This window comes from Loxodonta africana, chromosome 21, assembly GCF_030014295.1.
Source record: "Loxodonta africana isolate mLoxAfr1 chromosome 21, mLoxAfr1.hap2, whole genome shotgun sequence".
Lineage (NCBI taxonomy): Eukaryota > Metazoa > Chordata > Mammalia > Proboscidea > Elephantidae > Loxodonta > Loxodonta africana.
The window spans coordinates 76,010,137-76,033,625 of NC_087362.1; the positions used below are offsets into that span (position 1 = coordinate 76,010,137).

Below are 23,489 nucleotides of genomic sequence, written 5' to 3' on the forward strand. Positions count from 1 at the left end.
CACACACCCACCTTTCTCACCACAAAGTTTATGTTGTGTAGAACCCATTTGTGGCTGCCACTTTGCTCTTCTGGGCCAGCGACTCCCTGGGCTGGTAAACTCAGGTCACTGTATGCCTCCAACCTGTGCTTCTTGAGAGAATGGCTTTTCTGGTTCTGCACTTTCTTTAGTTCAGTTTTCCTGCTGGTTTCTTGCTCCCATGACAAGGTGGCATTCGCTAAAAGCAAGACAGTATCTGTGTCTTCTGGTTGGGTGATGTAAGATGGGGGGCTTTTATTTATGAGAATTTTCTAAGATTAAAGAGACAAAATTAACTGTGCAGACGTCATCCATTTGTAAGAATCATACCAATATATCTTTTAATGACCCATAATCACAATCTTGGCAATTCTACATATGACATTCAGGAAAGAGACTCTGAAGGTATTCCCCAGGGGAATAATAATCCACAGGACGTATGCCTCTTTAGCCACAAGGCCTATGTGGGTGATTCACATTGGAAAATTCTGATCCTAACTACATTTCACCCTCCTATACAGGAGAGTTGGCCTTTACCGGGCTTTGGGTGGTGAGCCTCATTGCTGGGTGCTAACGCTTATGAAACTGAGATCACTTGCTCAGTTTTTGCTATGTTCTCCCCTTAGGTCCCTACTCAGCTCAGTTCAGCAGAACATTTGCCAAATGCCTACTAAGTGCCAGACACTGGGGTTAACGGCAGAAATGCAAATAAAATAAGGCATGGCTCTTGCCTTTGAAGAGATTGCAGTCTAGCGGGAGACAGGAACGTGCACAGATCATTTCTGTGAAATGTGACCAGGACAAGGCCCTGTAACTGCCAGAGAAGAGACATGTGGATCGCCATCCCGAGGCCCAAGAGCTGAGTCTTGAGAGGTGTGTAGGTGCTGCACAGACAAAGATGAGAGAGGGTGAGCTCATTCTAGTGGTGGGCACAGCTTGGGCAAAGGCTGGGAAGCATGCAACAGCTTGGACTGCTGGGGGCAGAAGCATGAAACCAGCAATTCAGGATGACTGAGGCGCAGAGCTCAAGGTAGGAAGGGCACAGAGAACGATATGGAGACATAACCGAGGATCAGCTGAGGGCTCAGGCTCAATCCTGGAGGCGGCAAGGAAACATACAAGAATTTCAACCAGGTGAGTATCGGTGGTCAAACCAATGTTTTAACAGCTCTCTGGGGGCTATTGGAGTAAGAATTTGAGGACAACATCACCAAAAAGAGAGAGGATGGGCTCAGAAGTCTGTGGTCATTTAGATGAGAGATGGCGAAACCCTGAATGGAGGTGATTGCAATAGGGACAGAGTTTGAGGATTCAAGAAATACCTGTTTCTCCAGTCTAAGAAACACCAGTGATTTTTTTCTGAGATCATAGTATAAAAAATTAATTTTATGACATTGATTTTTGTTTAAAAATTAATAACTCAGCAGTATACCTTCCAACCCAGCCTTACAATGATGCCACTTAAAATTGAAGGAATATAGTGACCAGGAGGCAACTCAATAGAGCTCTTGGTTGGTTAGATGTTGATGGTAAGTGAGAAGAGGGATACAGGAACCAAGGATGCTGAAGATGACTTCCAGATTTCTGGCTTGGGTGAATAAGATCATCCAGTCAATTTATAGATACCTGAACATGCTGGTCACTCGACTGAAATTCCCTTTTATTTTTCCATTCCTTGTCTGAACTTTGAAACCACTGTATCTATCCTTATTGCATGTCGCTTATATCGTTACCTTGTATAGCAATTACTGGGGTACATAGTCCTATGCTAGACTGGAGGCCTTGAGGGTAAATGCTTATATCTGCATTTCCCACAGTGTCTTGCACATAGAAGGCTTATGATAGATCTTTGACGAATGAGTGAATAACGTGACTAAATGAGTGTACAAATATGGTGCCCTTACCACCATCTTTACGTCTTCCATCACCACACCCATCACAGGAAGAACTGGATTAAAGGGGGATGCCTCAGTGTAAACCCAACCCCACTCCAGGAACCACTGAAGATTTATGGCTTAGGTAGATGGTAGAGAGTCGGGAGCATCATCTCCATGTACCGAGACTCTATCTCATTTTTACTAAAAAGGCAGACAACCTGTAAAATTCCATCTGTACCCTCTTCCATGCACATCTATCAATGACCCAACTCTGAATGGTGGCCCTTTGCCCAACGCCCACCCGACCAGTGAACCAGCCCTCAAATGCATTGACACAGCTTCCCCATATCTGGGAACTCCCCCACCCAGAAATGAGCTCGCTCGTCCCTACTCACCCAGTGTTTGTTATACCTTCATTCTCTTTAGAGACACATTGGCTTCGGCCACTGCTTTGACCGAGAAAGGCAAGATTGCAACTGAAAACTTCATGACATTAAACATGGCAATCACACTAAATGCCTGAAGAACAAAAGAAAGGTATAAGCGTTTAGGAGGTGTTGCCTTGGCTCTGAGCCATTAAATGCATGGGGATTAAACTTGCTGAATGAGAAACAGTGGCTCAGGTGGGATTCTCAGAGGAACCTTTTTTTTTTTTTTTCCATGGCTCAGAGAAAAAATAGGGTTAGTAGCATCTTAATCTCCCTTGCTTTTGAATTTTCACCAAAATGGTGGGAAATATATCCTCTTGTCTGTACTGATTCAGAGAGGAGAGGGTTTGAGGCAAGCCTCTAACTGAATGCTTTTGGCAATCTCCATCCATACAACGTCCTTACTAGATTTAGACCATTCCCTCAAAATCCTGTGCATGTGGCCAACTACCTGCCATGAGACCAGAAAAACTGGATGGTGCCGGACTATCATTACTGAATATTCTTATCAAAGACTCTACAGAAACATCCTGATCAAAAAGGGAGAGGAATATGGAACATAATTTCAAAGTCCCTTGGAATCCAGACTTTCTGGCGCCTTTGAGGCTGAATGAACCCCCAAAATTATTGCCCTGAGATAACCTTTAAAGTTTAAGCCAAAAATATCCCCTGAAGCCTTACTTATCTTCCTTCATTAACGAAAAAATTAATTTATTGTGCATTAGGTGAAAGTTTACAGAGCAAATTACTTTCCCATTCGATAGTTTGTACATAAAGTGTCCTATGACATTGGTTTCATTCCCCACAATGTGTCAGCACTCTCCCCAGTTTCCACCCTGGGTTCCCCATTTCTTTTCGTCCTGATTTCCTAGCCCATTCTGCCTTCTCATCTTTGCTTTTGGGCAAATGTCACCTTTTTCATCTTGTCTGGTTGTTCTAAGGAGACTATGACTCTCTGGTGTTATTGTTGATTTTATGGGCCTGTCTATGGGTTAGCTGAAAGGTGGTCTCTGAGAACGGCTTCAGTTCCAGTTCAGGAGGGCGTCTTAATGCCATAGTCTCAGGGGTTCCTCCAGTCTCTGTCAGATCAGCAAGTCTGGTCTTTTTTGTGAATTTGATTTTTTATCCTACAATTTTTCTCCCACTCTGTCTGGGACCCTCTGTTGGGATCTGAACTCTTCTTTAAACCAAGCAATAATTTAGCTTAATTAGTCAAGAATGACTGCCTAGAGTGCTATGCAATTTTAACGAGCTATCTACGTGGATCAAATTAACAACAGCAACTCCAAAGGTTAGACAGGAAGCTTAGGGGGCAGTGAGGTTATGTTAATGTGGGAGGAACAATTTAGAAAAGGAGGGTGAGCATGGCTGCACAACTTAAAGAATGTAATTCACGTTGCTGAATTGTACATGTAGAAATTGTTGAATTGGTGTATGTTCTGCTGTATATATTTTCAATAGCAACAAAAATTAAAATAATTTTAAAAAGAAAAATACTATGTGTGGTTTCCTAAAATCATCCCATTCTCATGCCTAACACTTCAACGCTAGAACATCCTTTTCCATACCACACACACCCTCCAAGATGAAGACAGAACCTCCTGGAAAGACCTCCTTCGTCCACACTGGCTGCTGGAGAATGACCTCTGCCTCTCCCTCCCAGGGCCTGGCTGCCCCACACACCAGGGTCACAGGGCCTTCCTCACTGAGCCTGCATGGTGGGTAGTTAGTATCTTACAGCCTCAATGGAGTCAAGTTTCCTCGCTTCCATTTGTGCTCCAGGGGCACACGATCTCATGCCTCTGATCACATCTCATCTGTCCGACTTGTAATTAGCAGCCTCTCCCCAGCCACCCATTGAAGAAATTAATAACACAACCGCCTTCAGCAAATTCGGAGTGATCCTGTCTGATGTTGAGTGGGCCCCATGGACAGGGCCTCAGGCTTCCACTAAGCCTAGTGACTTTGTTAGGAGCAGGAGGAAGGATGCTCCCTTCACATCTGGTCTGAAACACATCCCGAAGAGAATTCAACTCCGCCAAGTCCCAAAGCCCCACCTTGGCCCTGGAAGTCCACCCTGGGTTGGCAGAGCACCTGGGCTGCTGTGAGATGCCTGATGTGACCAAGCACCTGGGACTGAGCGACTGCTGCTGTGGCTCTGGGCAAGCTAGGGATTCTGAACCCAAAGAAATATAAGCTGTGCATTCAGGAAATTTGTTTTTGCTCTAGGTTTTTTCAGAATCCATTGTTTAAAAAACTGTTAACTATGTGTACTCAGTTTGGTTTCAAATGGATGTGCCTGGTGTGCTATTGGGTAGATTTTTGTTTGCTTGCTCGTTTGGGATCATAGGAAGGAGTCACAATAGCTGGGTAGCGTTCCGTTCAGACTTCAGTGCATTGCTGCCATTCATTGTGGCTTTGGGTTCATGCCTTATTTCAGCCTAAGACTGCGTAAGCTATTACCTGCCAAGAACCTGAGAAAAATACAAGTACCTCACAAAGAAACACAGGGCAGGAATGGAACTAACAGCCCCACAGAGAAAGTCCCCACAAGTGTATTTTCATTGCTCAAAGTTCATCTGTCCTCTCCCCTTGAGGTCCCTGATCTTTGGTGCAATTCTTCCAGGATGAGTTTGCCTAGACTTGCCTACTCTTCTTTTCCAGCATTCGCTGGCTTTTACTAGCCCAGTCACTTGCCCATCAGCTACGTGGTTTATTATCTTGAGTATTGTTGCTTTCTTTAAGCCAGTGACCAATTTTCCTCTAGCTCACCATTTCTTTACCTTCGAATGCTCAGGTCCCCTTTGCAAAAAGCCTAACATCTCAAACTCATCCCAGTTCTCTCCCCAAACCTGCCAACCTGCGTTTGCCTGGCCTGGGTGAGAATTGGGTGAATAATAATAGCAGAGACTGATAGAGCACTTAGTACCAGCACTGTTCTATGAGGTTTACATAAAATAACTTAGTTCTCGCAACCTCGCTGATGATTATCGTTATCGTCATCCCCATTTCACAGATAATAAACCTAAGGCAAGTGTAGTCAAGCATTCGCCATAAGCCACAGCTACCAAGTAGCAGAGCAGGATTTAAACAAGGCAGTCCCAGCTCCAAGCCCACACACCACACTGCCTCTCTTGGTACCTACCACACGACCCACTAAATGAATTTTCTCAAACTTTCTTTTCTGTATTGCTGTTGCTTGCTGTCGAGTCAATTTCAATTCATAGCAACCCCATGTGGCAGAGTAGAACTGCCCCAGAGGGTATTCTAGGCTGTAATCTTTATAGCAGCAGATCACCAGGTCCTTCTCCCATGGAGTTGCTAGGTGGGTTCGAATCGTCAACCTTTGGGTTAGGAGCCAAGCACTTAACCATTGTACAACAAGGGCTCCTTCTTCCTATGGTATGTATAAACCTAACAGCCCTGGGATTGGTTTGCTTCACTTTTGCTTTCGGAATGTAAAATCATATTTGCATCTGGAATGTAACTACGCTGTTACTATGATGTTAACTATGACCCCTGCCCTGCCAAGAACCAGATAAGAATCGGAGCCAGACAGTCTGGGGCTCACAGTCAGCCCAAGCAGTTGCTTCAAAAGTTGGGGTGGAATTCTGCAGAGTCTGGCCCACTGTGACTGGGTGTTCTAACGCCATGCCAGGAAAGGGTGGGGAGGAACTTCCCACCTGGGGCTGGCTGTGGTTGGGGTGCAAAAGACGCCAGATCTGGGGATGGTTCTTACCACGGGGGCGGTGAGCCTGCGTCTCAGAAGGATGTGGCAGGAGAATGTCAATACAATGGCTATGGTGGACACGATAGGCGCCAGGGCTGAATTTCCACTTTGGACAAATCCAGCTCTTTCCAGTAACTTCCTTTCCCTCTTCCTTATGTCTGTCAAATAGAAAGCAGTCCAGCGTGACCTCATCCTGCATGTCAAGCCCCAGCATTAATAAATGTCTCAACCCACCCTCATCTTCCTTCAAATGAGTGTTTGTGAAGTTCCTGTGGTGAAGCTTTATGAGAGGGAGTACATGAAACGCACAGAGCACAAGCCCAGCAGCCATACAGGTCAGGTGCCATGATTTCCAAGGCCCCTTCCCGTCCTGATGACTGTGTGTGGCAGGAGTCATAAACTCAGATGCCTTACAAGCAACGTGAAGTAGGCCAGTGGGCAGCTTGTAGGACCAGAGGAAGAGTGAGGGATGTGGCGAAATGAGGAGCCCATGCCTGGTTGAGAGGGGTGGCCTCTCCTCAGTGCCAGCGAGTGGTTGCCATGTGGGCAAGTGAGCCTAGTATTTGTTAACTTCGATTCTTTGGAAGAAACTCAGATTCAGATTTTTATGAGACATCCCCCTACTCGTGAATGTTGGCAACTAATTGAGACAAATTTTTAAATATTGTAGGAGCCAAACAAAGCACCTATGCCGGCCTAAAGACCACCAAATGGGGCCCCTGCCTGTGTCCCAGGAAAGGCTTTAAACTCAAGGAGAGTTTTCTCCTTTCGCTGGTCCAAGTGATGCGCACGACTCTGCGCTGATCAAAACTGAGCTGAAAACTTCTTTCTCTGATATCTGAAGTTCCCACCAACCCTGATTCCAGCCTTATCTGCAAGATCCCTGTCACGTTAGCAATGTGACAGCTGTTGCTTACGGAGCACTCACGATGTGCCAGGCGCTCTGCTGAGCACTCCACATGCACCATCTCGTTAGATGGTTCTCCCTGCTGTGTGACGAGGGAGAGGAATTCCTATGCCCTTTGCACAGGAGAGTAGCTAGTCCAAGCAAGGCTAACTTACTTGCCTATTGACTGATGGAGCCAAGATTGGCACCCAGTTCTACCGTGATCCTAAGCTCTGCTATCAGATGCCCTTCGCCTCAAGGACACCCAACCACCTCCTTTTCCACGAGCACACCCACACATCTCTACCTCTGGGCCTCTGCTCCTACCTGGGGGCTTCCCCAACTCTCTGTGCATCCAGATCCTCTCCATCCTTCAAGACCCATCTAAAAGGCCACCTCGGCCTTGGTTTCTCCAACCCAGTTTGCTCCCCCTTCAGCTCCCATGGAGCTTGCTCAGTTTCTCCTGTGGCACTTTCCCCCTTTCATCCTGTACGGTAATGAATTAATGTATTCACTCATTCAACAAATTTTAATCTGACATTTACTATATGCCAGGCCCTGTGCTTGGCGCTGGGGAATATAGGAGTAAACAGGGTCTCAGTCCTCTTCCAGCGGGGGAGAGAGACAATGAAGAAATAAACCATTACATAATTACAGCTTGTATTGGGTGATAGGAAAGAAACAAACAAGGTGGCACGATTAAGAAGAACTGGTGGGCAGAGGACCTGCTTGGGGCAGTGATATTTGAGAGGAGACCTAAAGTCAAGACATCCTGTGAACATGTAGCGGAAGAGCACTCCAGGCAGAGGGTACAGCAAGTGCAAAGCTCCTGAGGAGTGACTGAGGTTGGCATGTGGCTCTAATAGGAGAGAGAAGGTTAGCACGGCTGGGCTGGAGTTATCCAGGGTGAGTGTCAAGTGCAATGAGATCCTGATGGTCACCAGGGGCCAGATCATGCCAGACCTAATAGTCCAAGTGACAGAACCTGGATTTCAGTCAAAAGTCCTAAGTTGAAATAACTCTAAGTATGATGAGAAGCCACTATACTTGTCAGCAGGGAGGCAGGGGCATGATCTGATGGAGATTTTGAAAGGTCACTCTGGCTTCTGGGTACATAATTGGATAGTAGGGGACAACTAGGTGGAAGCAGGGAAGCACTGGAGTTCTTGCATAGTCTTGGAGGGAGAGAATGTTGGCTTGGGCTATGAAGGTGGTCGAATGGAGAGAAGCAGATGGATTCTGGGTATATTCCAGAAGAGCCCACAAACTTGTAGGTATTTTTGAGCTTCACAGCTCAGCCTTCCTGAACCTTTAAAGCAGGGATCCTTTTCCTGGTCATTTGTGTAGCTCCTGTGGCCTTGCACATGCAGGAACTTGGTAAATATTTATTGAATTAAACTGAGATGAATTATAGTAAGTTAAATTGAATTAAGTCAAATGGAATCAAATCAAATTAAATTGAACTGGAGTGACTCGAGTGTGTGAGAAAGTGCTTCTGGATCCTCAAGGGGGCAAATGGAACTATAGATGTCCCAAACTGGGGCACTTCCTTTGGCCAACTCAGAAGCAGGTTTTCTAAAGCCAGGCCCTAAAGTGCAGACACACAGCTTAAGCCCCAATTACATGCTGGGGCAAAAGTGTAATTGTAGATCCAGAAAGTCAGTTGTGACAGGGGTTCAGATCGTTAACCGGCCAACCACCTGAGTCTATGTCGGCAATTATGTAAATGTACCTGCAATTAGATTTGCATTTATAGTTGATTGAAATAGTTTTAATATCTTTAAAAAAAAAAAAAGAAACTATATATGCACCCCTGTATCTGCCCAAGGAATGTCGAGTTAGTGAGCCATCCAAATGTGACGAGGCTGCTGTAGGCGAGTAGGAGGCGGTATCTGTGTGAGTGTGTGTGTGTGTGTGTGTGTGTGTAGACTTCTTCTAAATCAAGGAAATCACTTGAGACAGCTCGTCTCCTGGTCGTATTGTTTTAGTGGATTATTTTTTAAAAAGGTAAGTAGTCAGTACCAACATCCCAATGCCCCAGTAAAGACAAGACCATATACAGCTAACCTGCCAAGCCCTTGGGTTTACCACAACAGATGCCCAGGTCTGTTATAAAAGCTCCCTAATCTTTGAAAAGCCTGCCTAGCATCTCAGGGCCCTGTTCAGCCACTTCTGGAATACTTGGCCCCAGGAGCCCTAGAAACCCCTTTGATGAGCACCGTCAAAGAGTACGTGGCTCTGTAAGATGCTCTCGTCCTACCTCGAATGGTCTTTGTAAAGGATCCCTCCCAGGCGTACATTTTAATCAGCTTGATGCAGGTCAGAAACTCATTCATTGTCTGAACTCTCTTGTCTGTCACTGAAATTGCTGATCTTCGGAAAGTTGAATTGAGCTTAGCCATAAACATCTGAAATCAAGGGACATACACTGTGCTCAGGGAGAATTGCTGAGTTGCAGTTAGCCTAAAGAACCAGGGATCAGAACGTAAGTGCCGGCAAAAGTTCAGAGGGAAGTTGGTTGGAGAGTCTCAGCCGAGTCCTTTCCTTGTGCTGTGGCAGCAGATGTGGTCTGTGGACCATCCCCTGGGATTGGGCAGGTGATATAAATAAGTGAACTGCAGGATGCAAGTGGGGAGCTGGGAGCTGGGAGCTGTGTAGACTGAAGGAGCACAGCTCCCTTCCCCAGGGCATCAAATTCCATCTTTAAAAAACTACAATGTGCCAGCAAAAGAAAGCACACCTGTGGGTATGGAATGGGCACACAGGCAGCACACCTGTGGGCTCAGAGAGGATGCATGCAGAGCACACTTGTGGGTACAGAGTGGGTGCATGGGCTGCACACCTGTGGGTACAGAGGGGACACATGGGGACACACCTGTGGGTACAGAATGAGTGCAAGGAGAGCACACCTGTGGGACAAGAGAGGGCACACAGGCAGCACACCTTTGGGCCCAGAGTGGGCACATGGGTGGCACACCTGTGGGCACAGAGTGGGTGTATGGGCAGCACACCTGTGGGCACAGAAAGGCACATGCACAACACACCTGGGGACACAGAGAGGGTGCAGAAGCCTCAGGTCCGTGCCCCGGAATTTATGCCTTCAGTTTTTTTTTTTTTATCCAACCCAGCAAACAAATGTGTGTGAAATGCAAAGCGTGAAGCAGTGACAATTACAACCCCCTGCCATTACCTGGATGGGAATGAATATGACATACACGGATATCCCGATGAGAGCTGTAGGCCCCAGAATGAAAAAGGCGTACACTGCACAAATGGCCATTAGGATAGGAATGGTGGCTGGCAAGGGACAAAACAAGGCAGCTTCAAACAAGGAATAGCTATCACTTGACAGTATATTGAGCACCTAGAAAGAAAGAGCACGTGTTCAGGCTTTCAAAGGTCACCCAACTATTTTCTCAACCAAAGGCTTTCAAAATGACCCAGGGCTCTGAGGAGAGAAGAGAAAAACTGCCTTCATCAGGAATGATAAGGGGCCAACATGATGAGTTTTGTGGGTCTCTTTCTGGTATGACTTTGGAGGAAACAATCTTTTAGACCGAGAATCCCAATGAAGAAACCCTTATAGGGTAATATTACCACCTAGGAGCATGTAGGGGAGACTTCTAGCTGCCTATCCTATATTTATTGTCCCCTTCTCCTTATTAGTACAACCCTGCTTTATCAAGGGCAATAGCATGTCCAGTTAGAAGCCTCCTTTATGGAAGGAGTGTGGCCACGTGACTCTTTGTCAATCAGATGTCAACCGAAGTGTCCAATGGACCTTTGGGAATGAATTCTTAAAGGGAGCCAACTCAATTTGGGAGACATATCCCTTTTGTTCTACTCTCTTTCAACCTACCAGCAATGAGACTCCTCCTGTACCAGCTTACCTTGCCAACAGAGATATGTGTCAGCGTCTTGAAGGACACCAGGTTTTCAAAAACCATGGTAGAGACTGCCACCTTCAACCGGATCGCCGTGCGGTAATTTATGGCCCAGGCAAGGGCCCAAAACAGAACTTTGGTAAACTCAGTGGCAAAAAGGGCAAAGCACAGGCTGATGCCAACCCAGACTTTCCTGGAGGTGTTCTCGGTCTGCTGGAGGATTTGGTGAATGAGAACTGTCTGTAAAAGAGTGTAGTGGAGACAGGAGAGGGCTGCTGGAGGCCAAGGCCATACAGGAGGCCTCAGATAAGGTCAGCAAGCTGACTTTATGAGGCAAACTTTCTAATTACTTTCAGCGGCCGCTGCTGTGCTTGACAAGGATTAGCTTTATGAACATTTGCCCCCAAGGAGCACAAAGATAATGACAATGTACTGAACCCACCAGCTCACAGAGAAAGTACTAACGACATTCTTTGCAGATCTGGGGACCAGGAGACGAGGCAAAAGAGCCAGCCCCACTCACCGGCCCTATGGCTGCCATGACGATGCACAGGATGTTGGCCACAATGTCCATCAAAATTCGTGTCCGCTGGAATTTCCAGACCACTTGGCCCAGGGAGGCTTTCTCAGCCCCCACCCTCTCTACCTCTTTATCCCAAAGGATTCGAAATCTATGATGAAAGGACAGGAAGAAAGAAAGGCATTTAGATTTCTACTTGCTATTTGAAGTTATTCTGATGGACACTGCCTTGAGAGGTTAGCAGAGTCCTCATTCCTGGAGTGGTGGCCTCAGATGGGCAGCACTGATTCTCCTTTCTTCTTTTCCAGGAGAGGGGTACAGGAGGGTCAGGGGACAGAGCCAAGATGCTAGCTGGTATGACTGCCTATCTGGTATTTGAGTACTTTCTAGGCCTTCACTGCTCTTCCCACTTTTCATCTCCACCATCCAGTGCTGCTTATTAGCACAATGTTGTTGTCACTGCCTCTGAGTCAGCCCAGACTCGTGATGAACCCACGCACAGAGGGAAAAAACACTGTCTTGTCCTGAGCCATCCACACGACTGGTTGCAGATCAGACCATTGTGATCCATGGGGTTTTCCCTGGATGATTTTTGGAAGTAAGTCATCATGTCTGTCTTCCCAGTCCATCTTAGTCTGGAGGCTCCACAGAAACCTGTTCAGCATCGTAGCAACACATAAGCCTCCACCAGCAGATGACTGGTGGCTGCACATGAGGTGGATTGGCTGGGAATTGAACCTGGGTCTCCCTCATGAAAGCAAGAATTCTGCCACTTGACCACCAATGCCCTTATTAGCACAATAACAGTTCTGATAAGAAGACAGAAGCAACAGAGAAAGAAGGGAAAAATCTTCTCCAGGCCTGAGAGGAACTTGTCCATTGGGCAGACCTGAAAGGAGAAGGCCAATGTGGCAGAGTGTGGTGATGAAGGAGAGGAGCTGAAAGGATACCAGGCACCAAGGCAGAGCCAAGTCACACGGGAACTCAGAAGCCTCAGGAAGAACCTAGAGTTCAAGAGTAAAAAAGCCATGACAAGTCTTTAAGCAGATGTGACAAGATTACTTTATTTATTTACAAGATCAGCCTGGATACTGTGAGATTGATGGATTACAGTGGTGAGGAAAGCAAAGGGGACCACATGGCAGAGAGTTGGAGTTCAGGTGAGGGGTGGTAGTGGTTGACATGGGGGAGAGTGGAGATAAGAAAAGGTGGACAAGAAGACAACCGGACTCACTGACAAATTGGATGGGGGAGAAAAGAAGAAGTGGGGTCACAGATAACCCCCATTTTCTGTCTTGAGCAGAGTTTACCTAGTGGATGGAGTTTACCAAGATGAGGAAAAGAGGAAAAGGAGGAGAATACTGTCAGGTTGGGGCGGAGGATCAACAACACTGCTTTAGATATAAGATGCCTACGAGGCAACTACTATGCCCAGAATGACAACTTGAAGAGGAATGGCATTGCATTCATCGTCAGAAAGAACATTTCAAGATCTATCCTGAAGTACAATGCTGTCAGTGGTAGGATAAAATCAATAATGCCTACAAGGAAGACCCGTTAATATGACTATTATTCAAATTTACATACCAACCACTAAGGCCAAAGATGAAGAAATTGAAGATTTTTACCAACTTCTGCAGTCTGAAATTGATCAAACATGCAATCAAGATGCCCTGATAATTACTGGTGACTGGGGTGTGAAATTTGGAAACAGAGAAGAGAGATTGGTAGTTGGAAAATATGGCCTTGGTGGTAGAAATGATGCTGGAGATTGCATGATTGAATTTTGCAAGACCAACGACTTCTTCATTGCAAATACCTTTTTTCAACAACATAAATGGCGACTATACATGTGGACCTCACCAGAAGGAATACACAGGAATCAAATTGATTATAACTGTGGAAAGAGGCAATGGAAAAGCTCAAAATCATCAGTCAGAACAGAGCCTGGGGCTGACTGTGGACCAGACCATAAATTGCTCCTATGCAACTTCAAGTTGAACCTGAAGAAAATTTAGAACAAGTCCACAAGGAATACCTAACAAAAATTGACGCCTTTGAATTGTGGTTTTGGCAAAGAATGTTGAATATACCATGGAATGCCAAAAGAATGAACAAATCTGTCTTGAAGGAAGTACAACCAGAATGCTCCTTAGAAGCAAGGATGGCAAGACTATATCTCACATGCTTTGGACTTGTTGTCAAGAGGGATCAGTCCCTGTAGAAGGACATCATTCTTAATAAAGTAGAGGGCCAGTGAAAAAGAGAAGACCCTCAACAAGATGAATTGACACAGTGGTTGCAACAATGGGCTCAAGCATAGCAACAATTGTGAGGATTGCTCAGGATCCAGCAGTGTTTCATTCTGTTGTGCATAGGGTGGCTATGAGTCGGAACTAACTTGACAGCACCTAACAACAACAACACTACGAGGCATCCAGGTACGGCTATGAAGTCAGGTGCTGAGCATATGAATTCAGAGGCATGAACTGGAGATAGACATGTTATTAAAAGTGTTAGCATGTGTTTGAAGCCTTTGGAGTGGATGAGATTACCTAGGAGTGGAGCATAGCACAGAAGAGGAGTTGAGTAGATGGGAAAAAAAACAGTTGCCTTGAGTTGAGTGCAACTTATGGCATCCCCATGTGTGTCAGAGAATAACTTCACTCTAAAAGGTTTTCAACGGCTGACTTTTCAAAAGTTGATTGCCAGGCCTTTCTTTAGAGATGTCTCTGGGTAGACTTGAACCACCAACCTTTTGGTTAGCAGCCAAGTGTGTTAACCGTTATGCCACCCGAGGACTCCTTGACTAGATGGAATGAAACGTTAAAAACAGCCTGAGAAGTACTAGCCAGAGAGGTAGATCTGAGATTCCACAGACACTGGTCCCAGAGGATACTGGTCCAGCCCTTTCTCTCAGTGCTTGATGGTAACTTTCTCCAGATTGCATATTTTGGAAGTTACTACCTGTCTGAGATTTCATTAGGGTGCACGTGAGGGGAAGCACAATTCTGGAAGCAGTTGCAGGGCTCTGATGAAAATTCCCAGCCCTTTAAGTATATACTCCAGGCTGTACCTTGCACTTTACCCCTGTCGTCAAAGATAGGGAGACTCCAAGGAAAAACTCATGCAGAGGTCCTGGAGAACTTCCCCGTAAATACATAATGGTTCATCAGGACCACAGAGGTCAACATGGCTGTTAGAAAGAATAAAGTTGGTGTCTTTGTGCTGACATGGAAAATCTTGATAACCTCCTAATCAAAAATAGCAAAGTCATCAGCAATTAAAAAGGATGCTTCATTTTTTGTGTAAAGCAGAAAACATGACCTAAGGGTTGAGAGGAAGAGAAGGAGGTATTGATCTGTAGAGGATGGTAGCACAGGGTGTGTTTAATCAGAGTAGAAAAATTTTTGAACAGATCCTGCCAACATTAAATAGTGCTTACCTCTGGGGAGTGCAGCTGGAGATGGTGGGCATACTTCCACTGTTTGCTTTTACAACTTCTCTTGTTTTAACATTTTTATAATGAACATGAATAAGGTTGGATTATACGAAACTGTCATTTTTAGAAGTCAAAAATGCAAAAGATGAGCAGTTTCATGTGGTTCAACCTAAATGTATTTTGTAATATGAAAGCCCAATAGCAATTTTTAAAGCTGAAGGAGAACAGGATGCCCAGGGCTTGTGCAGCAACCCAGGTGGATCCTGCCAGCACAGAGCAAAGTGGGAATCCAGCCACCTTGTCCTGATGCGGCACTCCTACAAAAAACCAACTGCCCAGCAGGCGGAGCCTCAGGTCATAGTTCTCCAACTGGTCCTTTTTCCCCCCAGACTCTTCCCAGTGCTCACCTACAAGAAGTGTAGTCAGCCTCGCCCACGTCTCAGAGAGCCGCACACCTGGGACATGGGAGCATGCAAAGGGGCTCACAGGCCCTTCCTAGAATGGGCTCCTCTCCCAAGGTGATTGACCCAAGCAAGCCCTGGTACCTTTTGGCATTGGTGTCGGATGAGTCATACAGCGACAATGGGGGCAGGGTGTCCACAGTCAGCGTGTGCTTGTAGCCTCGAATCATCACTGGAGTGAGCCAGGAAAAGGTGGCAAAGGAGAGCAGCCCTGCATCATCCACAGGGTTGGGGGCCAACCTGCAGACAAACAAGTTGCTTGGTGCTCCAGGGTGATGCTCTGGCTTTTATTCTTAACTGCGGTACTGACCACAGGCAGGCTCAGAACCTGTGGCGTGCAACTTTAGACCTTGGAGTAGGGTGTGCCAGAGCCAGCTCGGACCAGCTCGTGATGGCCAGTTGTTGAATGCTCAAGAATTCTGCAGGTCACTTGTTAAATGCAGCCATTATTACAAATTAAATAATAATAAACACTTAAAATTAAGTAAATTATGTTAAAAACAAAGGTGATAAATACCAAAAGCTCACTCCTTTTTAGTTACTTCAGTACATTTTACTAATATCTATGGTCTTGAGATTGTTGTTTAAGTCTGTCCTTTCTGTCTGGCAGAAATACATTACAACAGTGAGCCTCAGCACACTCCGGATTTCACATTCAGTGATGTCATGTCGATAGCCTGACCATGGTAGGAATATGTGAACCCTAAACCTCAATTTTTTTTTCAAAAAAAAAACAAACTCAATAAACACTACTGTCATGGATTGAATCATGTCCCCCCCAAAAAAATGTGTGTATTAATTTGGTTAGGCCATGATTCCCAGTATTCTGTGGTTGTCCTCCATTTTGTGATTGTAATTTTATGTTAAAGAGGATCAGGGTGGGATTGTAACACCCTTAGCAGGTCACATCCCTGATCCAATATAAAGGGAGTTTCGCTGGGGTATGGCCTGTACCACCTTTTATCTTACCAGAGATAAAAGGAAAGGGAAGCAAGCAGAGAGCTGGAGACCTCATACCACCAAGAAAGAAGCACCAGGAGCAGAGAGCGTCCTTTAGACCCGGGGTTCCTGCAAAGAGAAGCTCCTAGTCCAGGGGAAGATTCATGAGAAAGACGTTCCTCTAGAGCCAACACAGGGAGAAAGCCTTCCCCTGGAGCTGATGCCCTGAATTTAGATTTCTAGCCTACTTTACTGTAAGGAAATAAATTTCTCTTTGTTAAAGCCATCCATTCTTGGTATTTCTGTTATAGCAGCACTAGATGACTAAGACAACTAACTACCAAGAGTTTTCTTAGCGAGCCAATTATTGAACACTGACCAGTGTTTGAGTTCCATGATCATTGTATGGAAAGAGGCTCCTGTCCCATTTCGTAGATGGGCAAATGGAGGTCCGTTAGTTGATTCTTTATGGAGTCAGGCACATGTATTTGCTCTCAGGAGGAGGGGTGGGTCCAGAGCTGAGAATTCCACAGTGGGGGTGAGGAAAGGGAGAAGACCTAGAGACAACATCATGGTTTATTACCAGTTTTAAATCTATTAACATATGTGTGATGGTTAATTTTATGTGTCAACATAACTAGGCTCTAGTTCCCAGTGGTTTGGCCAGACACTGGACTGGTTGCTGTCCCGTAGTGTAGCGTAGTGCAGTGTAGTATAGTGTAGTGTAGTGTAGTGCAGTGCGGTGCGGTGCGGTGCGGTGTAGTGTAATGTAATATAATTGATGTAATGTTTTTTTAATGTAATGTAATTGATGTAATGTAATTAATTGATGTAATGTAATGTAACTGATGTAATGTAATGTAATTATCTTCCATAATGTTATCCAATGTAAAACAATCAATAGATCAGTTGAAAAGGGAGTTTCCTTAGGGTATACTCTGCCTTCAGACTATAAATAGATATTTTGGCAGAACTGTCCACTCTGAGTTGGAATCAACTCCACGGCACTGTGTTTGTTTGTTTGTCTGCTCTGTACTCTTCTCATCACCTGACTTACATATCTTGGACAAAAGGGTTCAGAAGTCTCCAGCCTGCTGTCTGACTTACAAATTTTTGATATTTGCTAGCCCCTCACAATTGTATGAGCTAATCCCTTGAAATAAGTCATATATGTGTTGTCCCTGTTGTTAGGTGCTGTTGAGTCAGTTCCGACTCTTAACGACCCTATGTCCCACAGAATGAACCTCTGCCGGCTCCTGCGCCATGCTCACAATCATTGTCATGCTTGAGCCCATTGCTGCAGCCACTGTGTCAATCGATTTCATTGAGGGTCTTCTGTTTTCCTCTGACCCTGTAATTTACCAAGCACGTTGTCCTTCTCTAGGGACTGACCACTCCTGACAACATGTCCAAAGTATATAAGATGCAGTCTCACCATCCTTACTTCTAAGGAGCATTCGGGTTGTACTTCTTTCAAGACAGATTTGTTCATTTTTTGGCCGTCCGTGGTATATTCAATATTCTTTGCCAACACCACAGTTCAAAGGCGTCAGTTCTTCTTTGGTCTTCCCTATTCATTTTTCAGTTTTCGCATGCACATTATGCAATTGAAAATACCATGGCTTGAATCAGGCATACCTTGGTCTTCGAGGTGACATCTTTGCTGTTAAACACTTTAAAGAGATCCTTTCCAGAAAATTTGCTCAATGCAATGCATCTTTTGATTTCTTGACTGATGCTTCCATGGGTGTTGATTGTGGATCCAAGTAAAATGAAACCCTTGAAAACCTCAATCTTTTCCCCATTTATCATGATGTTGCTTATTGGTCTGGCTGTGAGGATTTTTGTTTTCTTTATTTTGAGGTATAATCTATACTGAAGGCTGTGATCTTTGAACTTCATCAGTAAGTGCTTCAAGTCCTCTTCACTTTCAGCAAGTAAGGTTGTGTCATCTGCATACGCAGGTTGCTAAAGAGTCTTTCTCTAATCCTAATGACCCAGTCTTATTCTTATAGTCCAGCTTCTCAGATTATTTGCTCAGCATACAAACTGAATAGGTATGGTGAAAGGATACAATCCTGACACACACCTTTCCTGACTTTAAACCACGTAGTATCCCCTTGTTCTGTCTGAACAACTGCCTATTGATCTGTGTACAGGCTCCTCATGAACACAATTAAATGTTCTGGAATTCCCATTCTTGGCAATGTCATCCAGTATTTGTTATGATCCACACAGTTGAATGCCTTTGCATAGTCAATAAAACACAGGTAAACATCCTTCTGGTATTCTCTGCTTTCAGCCAGGATCCATCTGACATCAGCAATGATATCCCTGGTTCCACGTCCTCTTCTGAATCCAGCCTGAATTTCTGGCAGTTCCCTGTCAATACACTGCTGCAGCCACTTTTGAATGATCTTCAGCAAAATTTTGCTTGCATGTGATATTAATGATACTGTTCAATAAGTTCTGCATTCGGTTGGATCACCTTTCTTGGGAACAGGCATAGATATGGATCTCTTCCAGTCAGTAGGCCAGGTAGCTATATTCCAAATCTCTTGGCAAAGATGAGTGAGCACTTTCAGCGCTGCATCTGTTTGTTGAAACATCTCAGTTGATATTCCATCAATTCCTGGAGCCTTGTTTTTTACCAATGCCTTCAGTACAGCTTGGATTTCTTCCTTCAGTACCATCGGTTCCTGATCATATGCTACCTCTTTAAATGGTTGAACATTGACCAATTCTTTTTGGTATAACAACTCTGTGCATTCCTTCCGCCTTTTGATTCTTTCTGAGTGCCTTAATACTTTCCCCATAGAATTCTTCAGTAGTGCAATTCAAGGCTTGAGTTTTTTCTTAAGTTCTTTCAGCTTAAGAAATGCCAACCGTGTTCTTCCCTTTTGGTTTTCTATCTCCAGGTCTTTGCACTTGTCATTATAATACTTTCCTTTGTCTTCTTGAGTTGCTCTTTGAAATCTTCTGTTCAGCGCTTTTACTGGTTTTGTTTTCTCTAGAAAATCCTAAGACAACATGTAATGTGCTGCATAAATATTAGGTATCACATAATGGTGGAGGAGGATAGAGGAGGGGTAAGAGAAAAGGAAGAAGAATATGGTGTGGGGGGAGAAGGAGAAGGAGGAAAGGAAGAAGAAATGAAAGAAAAGACTGAGTTTTTGCCCCTGAATAATAAATCGCCTGAGAGGGACTAAAAGTCAGAGACACAGAGTAATATCTAACAATCTAACAATTCTCTGGGAATCCTATTATACTGGGATGAGATCAAGCCCAGGCTAGCCTGCTGAAGGTTGGGAGTCCACATGGACCATATTGCTCAGCCAGCCCCCAGAAGCACAGCCACCACCATGATGACCAATAGATGCATGAATAAGCACAGTTAAGACCAGATGAACCACACAGCTGAGCTCAAGCCCAAATTGCTTAGTCAAAGAATTAGAAGCTAAACCAAAGGCAATTGTTTAAAGCCATTAACTGTTGAAGTAGATTCCTATGAAGGAAAAGCTACCTGACTTGGCTATTAACTGAAAGGTTGATGGTTTGAACTCACCAACCCACTTTGAGGGAGGAAGATGAGGCAGTCTGCTTCAGGAAAGAAAACAGCTTAGGAAACCCTATGGGAAAAGTCCTACTCCATCCTATATTGTAGCTATGAGTTGAAATTGCTTCAACAGCAATGGGTGTAGTTTGAACCTCTGTCAAGTGGCTTAATCTTTCTGTGCCTCGCTTTCCCAATTTACCAGATGAAGATAATCCTAGCAACTCGAGGGTGATTGCGAAGATTGAATGAGAAGATTTGTAAGGTGCTTTAACAGGGCCTGACATGTACAAAGTTCTCCTTAAAGGTTAGCTATTGTCTACCTCTCATCCAAAAGCAAAAGAAGGCAAGAAGTGCCTGGTGGATAAACGAATAAACATGTGGATGGATGGATGGACAAAAGGACACACATACAGAGGCAGCAGCATGAGGAGCAGAAGCTGGCTGGCTCTCCTGATCCCTGAAAGCTCTGCCCGGCCCTGCCCCACCCCCACCCAGTAGTTTTGAGGCCTCCAAGACTTATCCTGGCTTACCTTGCATAAGGTCGCACTGGGATCATGGTCTTCAGGCTGGGGTCATATCTCTCGAAAAAGGACCTCCGATGGCCTCGCCGGTACAGGTCTGACATGAGGTAAGGGCCTTCACCCACCATCTTGATGGCAGCCTGGAATCCTAGACTCTTAGTTTTAGGATGTTCTCAATCTACAGCAGAAAGATGAGAAGTTTCACTGAGAGATGAGGACACTGGAATGGAATTAGGCAGCCCCTACTCCACCTTCCCCAATTCATCTCTCAGTTTGTCATTCTTTGGGGACTTGTGTGTTCCTGCGATGCTGGAAGCTATGCCACCAGTATTCAAATACCAGCAGGGTCATCCATGGTAGACAGGTTTCAGCTGAGCTTCCAGACTAAGATAGACTAGGAAGAAGGACCCAGCAGTCTACTTCTGAAAAGAATTAGCCAGTGAAAACCTTATGAATAGCAGAGGAATATTGTCTGATAAGGTGCCAGAAGACGAGCTCCTCTGGTTGAAGGGCACTCAAAATACGACTGGGCAAGAGATGCCTCCTCATAGTACAGTTGACCTTAATAAAGCAGATGCAATCAAGATTTCGGGACTTTCATTTGCTGATGTGTCACAACTCAAAATGAGAAGAAATAGCTGCAAATATCTATTAGTAAATGGAAGGTGGACTGTATGAAGTATGAATCTACAAAAATTAGAAGTCATCAAAAATGAAGAGGAGTGCATAAACACTGACATCCTAGGCATTAGTGAGCTGAAATTGACTGGTATTGGCCATTTTGAGTCCGACAATCATATGGTCTGCTAAGCTGAAAATGACAAATTGAAGAAAAATGATGTTGCATTCATCATCAAAAAGAAGACTTCAAGATCTATCTTGAACTACAACACTGTCAGTGATAGGATAATATCCATATGCCTACAAGGAAGGTCAGTTAATATGACAATTATTCAAATTTAGCCACAAACCACTAAGGCCAAAGATGAAGAAATTGAAGGTGTTTGCCAATTTTTGCAGTCTGAAATTGATCAAACATGCCATCAGGATGCATTGATAATTACTGAAGACTGGAATGAGAAAGTTGGAAACAAAGAAGAAGAATCAGTAGTTGGTAAATAAGGCCTTGGTGATAGAAATGGTGATAAAAATCACATGATAGAAATTTGCAATACCAACTACTTCTTCACTGCAAATACCTTTTTTCAACAACATAAATGGTGACTATACATGTGGACCTCACCAGAAGGAATACACAGGAATCAAATTGACTATAACTGTGGAAAGAGACAATGAAAAACCTCAAAATAATCAGTGAAAACAAGGCCTGGGGCTGACTGGGAACCAAACCATCAACTGCTCCTATGCAAGTTCAAGTTTTGAAGCTTAAGAAAATTAGAACAAGTCCACAAGAGCCAAAATAAGACCTTGAGTATATCCCACCTGAATTTAGAGACCATCCCAAGAATAGATTTGATGCATTGAACACCAATAACTAAGGACCAGACGAGTTGTGGAATGACATCAAGGACATCACACATGAAGAAAGCAAGAGGTCATTAAAAAGACAGGACAGAAAGAAAACACCAAAATGGATGTCAGAAGAGACTCTGAAACTTGCTCTTGAACATTAAGTAGCTAAAGCAAAAGGAAGAAATGATGAAGTCAAACAGCTGAACTGAATATTTCAAAGGGCACCTCAAGAAGACAAAGTAAAGTATTATAATGACATGTGCACAGACCTGGAGATAGAAAAACGAAAGGGAAGAACATGCTCAGCATTTCTCAAGCTGAAAGAACTGAAGAAAAACTCAAGCCTCAAGTTGCAATACTGAAGGATTCTAGGGGGAAAATATTAAACGACACAGGAAACATCAAAAGAAGATGGAAGTAATACACAGAGTCTCTATACTTTGAGTGTCTTCCAACCTGAGGGGCTCATTTTCCAGCACTATATCAGACAGTGATATACCAACCTGAGAAGCTATAAGGTTTTCACTGACTAATTCTTTTCAGAAGTAGGCTGCCGGGTCCTTCTTCCTAGTCTGTCCCAGTCCGGAAGCTCAGCTGAAACTTGTCTGCCATGGGTGACCCTGCTGGTATTTGAATAGCATAGCTTCCAGCATCACAGCAACACACAAGCCCCCACAGTGTGACAAACGTACAGACGCGTGGGGAAATTTTGCTGAAGATCATTCAAAAGCAGTTGCTGTCGTACATTGACAGAGAACTCCCAGAAATTCAAGCTGGATTCAGAAGAGGATGTGAAAGGAGGAATATCATTGCTGATGACAGATGGATATTGGCTGAAAGCAGAAAATACCAAAAAGATGTTTACCTGTGTTTTATTGACTATGCAAGGCATTTGACTGTGTGGATCATAACAAATTATGGATACCATTTTGAAGAATGGGAATTCTGGAACACTTAATTGTGCTCATGAGGAATGCATACATAGATCAAGAAGCAGCTGTTCAAACAGAACAAGGGGATACTGCATGTTTCAAAGTCAGGATAGGGGTGTGTCAGGGATGTATTTGTTCACCATACTTATTCAATTTGTATGCTGAGCAAATAATCTGGAAAACATGACTATATGAAGAAGAATGGGGCCTCGGGATTGGAGGAAGACTCATTAATAACCTGCAATATGCAGATGATGCAACCTTGCTTGCTGAAAGTGAAGAGGGCATGAAGCACTTACTTAAGAAGATCAAAGACCACAGTCTTCAGTATGGATTACACCCCAAAGTAAACAAAAATCCTTATAACTGGACCAATAAGCAGCATCATGATAAATGGAGAATAGGTGGAAATTGACAAGGATTTCATTTTACTTGGATCCACAATCAACGCTCATAGAAGCAACAGTCAAGAAACCAAAAGGCTCATTACATTAGGCAAATCTGCTGCAAAGGACCTCTTTAAAGTTTTGAAAAGCAACGATGTTGCCTTGAAGACTAAGATGTGCCTGACCCAAGTCATGGTATTTTCAATCGCCTCATATGCATGCAAAAAATGGGCAATGAATAAGGAAGACCAAAGAAGAACTGATGCCTTTGAATTACGGTGTTGGAAAAGAATGTTGAATATACCATGGACTGCCAAAAGAATGAACAAATCTGTCTTGGAAGAAGTACAACCAGAATGTTCCTTAGAAGCAAGGATGGCGAGACTTAGAGTCACATACTTTGGACATGTTATCAGGAGGGATCAGTCCCTGGAGA

The 23,489-nt window shown here is 44.3% G+C and overlaps 1 protein-coding gene across 4 annotated transcripts in view; it reads right to left on the minus strand.

Moving 5' to 3' along the window:
- The window catches only part of LOC100668934 (ATP-binding cassette sub-family C member 12), an 83,548-nt gene extending 63,158 nt beyond the window's left edge, over window positions 1-20,390 (minus strand). For 2 of the 4 annotated variants that reach the window (XM_064274134.1, XM_064274135.1), the window contains exons 1-9: window positions 20,272-20,390; window positions 15,331-15,486; window positions 11,347-11,494; window positions 10,830-11,063; window positions 10,130-10,303; window positions 9,200-9,347; window positions 6,063-6,211; window positions 2,307-2,414; window positions 12-290 (exon numbers count right to left, since the gene is read on the minus strand). In XM_064274134.1, coding sequence (XP_064130204.1) covers window positions 12-290; window positions 2,307-2,414; window positions 6,063-6,211; window positions 9,200-9,347; window positions 10,130-10,303; window positions 10,830-11,063; window positions 11,347-11,494; window positions 15,331-15,486; window positions 20,272-20,390 — 1,515 coding nt within the window. Of the gene's footprint in view, window positions 1-11; window positions 291-2,306; window positions 2,415-6,062; window positions 6,212-9,199; window positions 9,348-10,129; window positions 10,304-10,829; window positions 11,064-11,342; window positions 11,495-15,330; window positions 15,487-20,271 lie in introns of all 4 variants that reach the window. The other 2 variants (XM_003416344.3, XM_064274136.1) reach the window with 2 other exon arrangements.
- Window positions 20,391-23,489: the final 3,099 nt, after the last annotated feature.